The sequence below is a fragment of the Hypanus sabinus genome, chromosome 29, assembly GCF_030144855.1.
Source record: "Hypanus sabinus isolate sHypSab1 chromosome 29, sHypSab1.hap1, whole genome shotgun sequence".
In the NCBI taxonomy this organism is placed as follows: Eukaryota; Metazoa; Chordata; class Chondrichthyes; order Myliobatiformes; family Dasyatidae; genus Hypanus; species Hypanus sabinus.
In genome coordinates, this window is record NC_082734.1 from 30851287 (window position 1) to 30859836 (window position 8550).

Sequence of the window (8550 nt, forward strand, 5' to 3'; positions counted from 1 at the left end):
CAGCTTATTTAAACCTTTCCCCCAGTGTGAACCCGGTAGTGTGCCAGGAAGGTGGATGATCGAGTGAATCCCCTCCCACATTCCGAGCAGGTGAACGGCCTCTCTCCAGTGTGAACAGACTGATGTGCATGTAGGGTGCATTACTGAGTGAATCCCTTCTCACACACAGAGCAAGTGAATGGCCTCTCCCCAGTGTGAACTCGCTGGTGTGTCCGTAGGTTGGACAACACAGAAGATCCCTTTCCACATTCTGAGCAGGTGAACGACCTCTCCCCAGTGTAAACTCGCTGGTGTACCTTCAGTTGTGATGAGTGAGTGAATCTCTGCCCACATTCAGAGCAGGATGTACAGCCTGACTCTGGTGTGAAATCGCTGGTGTCTCTGTAGGTTGGACAACAAAGTGACTCCCTCGTCACGTACACACAATTCTGTAAAAATATCATCAGCAATAGAACATAGCTGGAGTCTGGGTTTGCTGTTAAAACACTATTTTATTAGTAACTATATCATATAGTAACTTAAAACCAAACAAATCAAGAGTTAACAGTGTTATGCACAAAAATAGGTGTAAAAACAAAGTTCTCAAACTTATTCAAGCTCAGGTGGCAAGAGTTACAGTCTTACGATGGTATGTAAGAAAAGTTCAGTTCAAATGCACAGGTTAATTAATTCAAGATGTTTGTAATCCAAAGATGAATGTTATGAGAAGGAAATTACGTCAATATTCCACAGGTTCCACGACAGCAATACAAAATAACGATAGCAGTAGGTTTTATCTCCGAAGTTGTTCCACTCCACACATTAAGTATCACCATCACTGACCTTCAACGAATATCCTTTCAACACAATGATACCACACCCGAATTCAGCTACGGGACACCCCAAAGTTGTGGCCACAGGATACTCAAACAGAATCCATGAATGGATTATCACCAACAGTAGCTTATCACAAAGGGGACCCTCTTCAAAGGAAACACCACCCAAGCAAAGGTCAACACACTGGTAGATTCCACAAGGTTACCCCAGTCACACACAATGTGATAGCCACATCCAGTTCCACGACATACGAAATAACTCCAACAGTGATTTGCCACAGGGGTGCCTTTCTTCAGTGAACTACCACACCCAGACAAAGGGTAAACACACTTGTGGTATTCACAAAGGTTTCCCCCCACCAGAGAACCCACTCCTGTGGATTAACTAAGTGACAATCACACTTCCATAGTCGAGTGGAAACAAACTCACCCTCATGGGCTACTTGGAAAAGATCTTGGAGTCTACATTCAATAAAGATATTGGTCTATAGGATGCACAGTCAGTAGGGTCTTTATCTTTCTTCAGTATTAAAGAAATGGAAGCTCTATAAAAAGATTGTGGCAAATTCCCCAATCTAATTGCTTCTTCAAAAACCCTGCATAACCGAGGAGAAAGAGTAGCGGAAAAACATTTTAAAAATTCTACTGTGTACCCATCTGGGCCTGGTGCTTTCCCAGAATTCATTGAGGAAATAACCCCTTTAATTTCTGCATCCGTAATAGGAGTATCTAATATTGAAAGATCATCTGATAATAATTTTGGAAAATTCAATTTCCCAAGAAAATCACACATGGTATTACGATCCTGAGGGAATTCATAATGATACAGGGAGGTATAAAAATCTTGAAATGACTTATTTATCTCATCATGGTTAACTGTCAAATCCCCATTCTGTTGACGAATCTTAGTGATTTGACGTTTAACCAAAGCATTCTTCAACTGACTAGCTAACAGTTTACCTGATTTATCACTATGTATATAAAAATCAGATCTGGTTTTCATTAATTGATTTTCAATCGGAGGATATAAGTAATAAACTATGTTCCGTTTGAAGTTCAACCCTTTGTTTGTAAAGCTCCTTACTAGGCGTGATCGAATATTTCTTGTCAATCTCTTTAATTTTATCAACCAATAAAAGAGTTTCCTTCTTAATACGTTTTCTCAGACCAACAGAGTAAGAGATAATCTGTCCACGTATATATGCTTTAAAAGTGTCCCAAAGTGTTCCGCAAGAAATATCATCCGTGGAATTAGTTGAAAAGAAGAAATCGATCTGTTCCTTCATAAATTTAATAAAATCCGGATCTTACAGTAAGGTAGAATCAAATCGCCATTGTCTAACATTAGAAGCTGTATCCATGAATTTAATAGAAAGTTTTAATGGAGCATGGGCAGAGATGGCTATAATATCATAATTACAACCAATTACCGATGGAATAAAATAAGAGTCAATAAAAAAATAATCAATTCTCGAATAAGAGTGATAAACATGTGAGAAAAAAGAAAACTCTTTTGTCGTTAGAATGCTGAAATCTCCAAATATCAAAAACTCCATTATCAGTCAAAAAGGAGTTAATACAAGTGGCCGCTTTATTGGGTAAAGTCTGAATAGATATAGCTTTGTCCATCAAAGGATTTAAACAACAATTAAAGTCACCACCCATTATTAACTTATATTCATTTAAATTAGGTAAAGAAGTAAATAAGGACTTAAAAAAATCAGGACAATCCACATTTGGAGCATAAACATTAACCAAAGCAACCTTTTTATTACAAAGTAAACCCGTAATTAACAAAAATCTACCATTCGGATCCGAAAAGATATCGTGTTGGACAAATGCAATAGAGGAGTCAATAAAAATTGAAACTCCCTTTACTTTGGCATTCGAATTCGAATGATACTGTTGACCCCGCCAAGACCTAAAAAAGCGATATTTGTCCTCCCTCCTCACATGAGTTTCTTGTACAAAAATGATATGAGCATTAAGTCTTTGGAATACTTTGAAAATCTTCTTTCGTTTAATCGGATGGTTTAAACCATTAGTATTCCAAGACACGAAATTAATGGTCTGAGCCATATTTCTAAAATCAACCCTTTGGAATAAAAAGGGTTAACCAAATTATAAACTCATGCACCCGGAAGAAGAACAAAAATAGAGAGCGGACCCGGAAGTGACGACATCGTAGACATATCTGAAGTTCAAAAACAGCCCAAATGAGAAAACTAAAACAAACTGTTAAAAGAAAAATAAAATTACAATACAGACCATCCCCCACCCCCCAAGAAAAAGAAAAAAAGCCAAAATATGGCTAGAAAAAGGAAAAAAATGAGACTAACTCTATCCCCATATCAGCGGAAGACCACTCCATATATAAAGGATATATATTTTTAAAAAATCACCCAGACTTTAAAAATTATAATCACTATACTAAAACCACACTTCTTAATATACTTGGTTGTAAAAAAATGCAAAAAGAATATAATCACTAAAAGCTTATAAATTGGGTTATAACCCAAACAAATCAAGAAATATTTAAACTGTGATAAGCGATGCATTGTAGGAAGAAGACGAGAGAAAAAAAACGCCATCTTAAACAAAACCAAGAATATTTTTCCAAAAAACCACCATCTTAATAAAAAAGAATTCACCTTCGAAGGGTTAAAAATACACCTTCGAAGGAACAAAAATAATAGTCAAGAATATAGTATAATAGTTAAAGTGTATAAAACAGAGCGATTAATATGACGAAAACACACTTTAACTTAAATATAAAGTATAGGATAAACCTACACCAATAGCCAGAAACTAAATCTGGTTTGAGGAATCGAAAACCATCTTACACGATCAGAATCACTCATTCATTAGAGATTAGTGTCTGTAGCAGTAGGGAAGTTCTCCTCCAGATAACTTCTCGCTTCAGATGTAGAAAGGAAGTCTGGCGTGGAGCATTCGGCGGAGAGATTCTAAGCTTCGCAGGGTATAAGAGCGCAGGTTTTAGATTTTTCTCATAATATTCAGACATCAGAGGTTTAAAAAGAAGCCTTTTCTTCATAACTTCAGGACTAAAATCTTCAACCAAACTGAAATAGTAATCTTGAAATTTAACCATTCCAACACGCCGAGCCACACGAATAAGTTGTTCTTTGTCGTGTACATAATGAAACCGGACAATTACAACCGAAGGTTTAACTGGAGCACTCGATGATCGACGCCTAATTCTATGTGCGCGATCCAGTAACAGAGGGTTATCTGGGAAAACCGACGGGAACGCATCTTTCAAAAGTTGAGCAAAATATTTCAAAGGGTCGTCTTTTTCTATGCCGTCTGGGAGACCAAGTATACGTAGGTTCTGTCTTCTGGACCGATTCTCAAAGCCGACACTCTTGGCTTTAAGTGCTTCCACCAGTTTAGTAGTCAAAATTAAATCTTGTTGCAATTTTTCAATTATCAAATCCCATTTCCAAGCGTCTTCTTGCAGAGATGTGATAAGAGCTTGTTGCTGGTTAATTACTGAATCCATCTTAACCATATAATCTTGAAAAGCCTTTATATCTTGCTGAAAAATTTTTTGTTGTTCAAAAAACTTTTTATCCATAACTTCCAGAAACAATTCATAAGTTAATTCAGTGCATTGCGGATTAGCTTGCTTCTTTCCGTTACCGTTCGGGTTCCGCCCAGGTTGCCGTTCTTTAGATCTAAGAGACATTTCTGAGTGCATATCCTCAAAAATTCACAATAAACTCTTAACAATAAATCCAAAAAAATAGTAAGAGTCTTTTGGTGTAGGTAAAAATAAGTTGAATAAGGGTGATCAAAGGTTAAAATAAGTAAAGGTTATGGAGCAAATCCGAAACAGTACTCACTCCATGAGCGTCACCCGCTGACCTCCTCATGGGCTACTTGGAGAGAGTAACTCATCAATACTCAGGATCGATCTCAACTCACCCCTTTTGGGCTACTGAAAGTTTAAACCAGCGTCCAACTCACCAGTGTCTTCCATTGACCAAATCCATCTCGACTCTAACTATGTGTGTCCTTGTATATTCAAAACAAGCTGCAGAGAAACCATAACATTCCATTGTCCATCAAATAACTCCACCCCTCTCTCTCTCTGGAGCAGCTCAAACAGTGTCCAAAGGTCAGTCTCATTCTGTCGGTGTTTTAAAACGACAGTCCTCAGAAAATATGAACCCTAGGGGTATTTAACACCCTACCCACAGTCTGAGCAGGTGAAAGGCTTCTCCCCAGAGTAAACTCGTTGATGTGCCTTCAGTTGGGATGACTGAGTGAATCTCTTCCCACAATCTGAGCAGATATACGGCTCTCCCTAATGTGAACCCATTGATGTACATTCAGATGGGAGGACTGAGTGAATCCCTTCCCACAGTCCGAGCAGATGAATGGCCTCTCCCCAGTGTGAACTCGCTGATGTACATTCAGACTAGATGACTGAGTGAATCCCTTCCCACAGTCTGAGCAGGTGAATGGCCTCTCCCCTGTGTGAACTTGCTGGTGTGCCAGTAGGTGAGATGACAGAGTGAATCCCTTCCCACAGACTGAGCAGATGAATGGTCGCTCCCCAGTGTGAAGTCGCTGATGTAACTTCAGGTCAGATGACTGAGTGAATCCCTTCCCACAGTCTGAGCAGGTGAACGGCCTCTCCCCAGTGTGAACTCGCTGATGTTTCATTAGGTGGGCCGACTGAGTAAATCCCTTCCCACATTCAGAACAGGTGTACGGCCTCTCCCCTGTGTAAACTCGCTGGTGTTTCAGCAAATCAGATGACCGAGTGAACCTCTTCCCACACGTAGAACAGTTGAAGTGTCTCTCTCCCATGTGAACTCACTGGTGAGTCTGCAGGAGGACTGACGGAGTGAATCTCTTCCCACAGTCTGAGATGTACAGCCTCTCCCCAGTGTGAACTTCCTGTGTGTCAACAGATCAGATGACCAAATTGATCTCTTCCCACACACATGAATGGTCTCTCTCCCTGTGAATTCACTGGTGTTTCTGCAGGCCGGCTGACTGAGTGAATCTCTTACCAGACACACAACAGGCGAATAGCTTCTCTCCCCACGGTGAACTCACTGCTGAGTCTGCAGGTCAGCTGAGTGAGTGAATTCCTTCCCAGACACACTTTGAGTGAATGGCCTCTCTCTCCACGTGAACTCACTGGTGTTGCCAGCAGGGCGGCTGAGTAAATGAATCCCTTGCTGTTGTACTTGAAATTCCATATATAAACTCTTTGTCGTTTCTAACCTGTAAAAAGACATTGATGGGTGAAGGACAGCATTGCAGATGAGATAACTTTAGTCTCGATGGTGAGCTCTGACATCACACTCTTACAGTGAGGTTCAACCCAAGTTGGAGGGTCATCTGGGCCTGGATCAGGCATCGGGACTGACATTCAAATTCTCTATTTTCCTATCTATATCACATTGGGACATTTCTACCCACCTTCAATCTGTGATGTGGCTTAGTTTGACTCTCTCCATCAGTATTATTTCAAGATCTAGTCATGTCCCACAACGATACAAAGAGCACTTGACTGATCCTGGAGACTTTCTCATTACTGTGACCCCCTGCCCCCTCAGGTGGTGGTGAACTCACTGATGGCAATGCCGATGAATATGATGGGGAGGGAGGTAGTTTTTCTCATTGGAGTGTGGCACCATTGTGATGTGAAAGCTACAGGTCACTTGTTACCCAGGACAAAGGTGTTTGTTATCATTATGTACCCAGAGAGAAAGGGACAACACATGTTGTCACGGGTAGAAAGGTCGAGAACAAGAGGAAAAAGAACAAAGGTGATGTTCTCAAGAACTAAAGCTGACGGAAGGATTTTGTTACTTCGTTCCATTCAGCACTAATTGACTTTTTCATTAACTGGTAGGTAGATTCTTACCCAGAAATCTCCGAGCTTCAGAATGCATGGGTAATTTCCTCCCACCAGTCCATAGGGCATGATTGGACGCGCAACGGATGAAATGGGAGCGGATGCACCTCCCAGACACTGCCGACTCGAGCTCTCTAAATCCAAGGATTAGGAACTCGGAACAAAAATCTTACGAAGAATCTACCCATGGCCACCTCTGTACCCAGAAAACCCCGCGAACGAGATACTCACCTATTTATCGCAGTCTCACCGCTGCAGAAATGACGCCAGTGCCTTCGCTCATCAACAGAAAGCTCCCCGGGGCCCGCGTATGGGTTAGGACCGGGAACCTCCCGGTATGTGGTGCCTCGGTGTGTCCGAAGCTAGCAACAATTGTCCTAAGTCGCGGAGCAGACACCGGTGCCGATAAAAGAAAATCTCCGTCCGGAGCCCCGCTCCTTCCTGCAGCCGATGTACCAGCGCCAGTTCTCCAGTGAGCGCATGCGCGATTTTCAGGACCCGCGACGCTTCCGCATGCGCATTTGATCCCTGGGTCAGCGAAGGCGAATTCTCATGCGGAGGCTTCTGGGTAAGAAAGATGCCATTAATAGAGTCTACAAGCGGTGGTTCCGCGACGCATATTTCAAAAACAGTCATTTGGCAGCTACTTTAACGCAGCAAGCTCCCAAAAACGATACACTCTACATCCGTGTGTCAACTGTCAAATCTTGTGTCCCAGGTAGGTCACACTCTGTGGTGAACTACATATACCTGTCTGGACATGCCCCTCTGCTGACTGTTCTTGTGGCTCCTCCCACAGACCCCTGTATAAAGGCGATTGGAGGCACTGCTCCCCACTCAGTCTCCAGGATGTTGTGTGGTAGTCTCTAGCAGCTAATAAAAGCCTATCGTTGTCCTCCCGTCTCTGGGATTATTGATGGTGCATCACACTCGGAGCCAGGAACACACATTTTCCGCGTTTCAATCGCAGCCCTGCGTCTGAGAGCCTCTTCAGCGCCTGTTCTAAGTTAGCCAGATGCTCCCCCTCCGTGGCTCCCGTGATCAAAATGTCATCAAGATACACTGCTACGTGCGGAATCCCCAGCAGCAAAGAGTCCTTTGGAAAATGGCGAGGCTAGATGCCACTCCAAACACCAGGCGATTGTATTTGAATAATCCCTTGTGTGTATTGATTGTGACATACTCCTTTGAATCCCTCTGGTGCTCCCCCCTCCCCCTTTCTTTCTCCCTAGGCCTCCCATCCCACGAGATGAAGAGTCCTTGAAACTGAGTCCATAGGTTCTGAGAACATTTCCCTTCTCCAGCTCTGTATCACTTTCGTCAATCACCTTTGCAGCTCTTAGCTTCATCCCAACCCCTCCAGTCTTCTATCATTTTGCATTTCCCCCTCCCCCCCCCCCACCCCACCCCACCCCACCCCACCATTTTCAAATCTCTTAGTAGCTCTCCTTTCAGTTAGTCCTGACGAAGGGTCTCGGCCCGAAACGTCGACAGTGCTTCTCCCTATATATGCTGCCTGGCCTGCTGTGTTCCACCAGCATTTTGTGTGTGTTGTTTGAATTTCCGGCATCTGCAGATTTCCTCGTGTTCGCTCATTTGAATCCTCATCGAGCAGCAGCTGTTGGTAGGCGTGGCTTATGTCCAGTTTTGTGAACAGCTTACCTCCTGACAGGGTCGCAAACAGGTCATCCACCCGTGGCAATCGGTACTCCTCCAGCTTAGAGACCTGATTCACCGTAAGCTTGTAGTCCCTGCATCTCCTCACCATTTTATCTGCCTTCAAAACTGAAACAACGGGAGCCGCCCACCCTGAAAACTGGACGGGCTCAATGATGC

General features: G+C 42.7%; 1 protein-coding gene across 1 annotated transcript in view; it reads right to left on the reverse strand.

Moving 5' to 3' along the window:
- The window catches only part of LOC132383207 (zinc finger protein 420-like), a 61450-nt gene extending 53812 nt beyond the window's left edge, over window positions 1-7638 (reverse strand). Inside the window, exons 1-3 of the mRNA XM_059954097.1 lie at window positions 6946-7638; window positions 5169-6077; window positions 5033-5085 (exon numbers count right to left, since the gene is read on the reverse strand). Coding sequence (XP_059810080.1) covers window positions 5033-5085; window positions 5169-5654 — 539 coding nt within the window. The 5' untranslated portion in view covers window positions 5655-6077; window positions 6946-7638. The remainder of the gene's footprint in view (window positions 1-5032; window positions 5086-5168; window positions 6078-6945) is intronic.
- Between the last annotated feature and the right edge of the window lie 912 nt (window positions 7639-8550).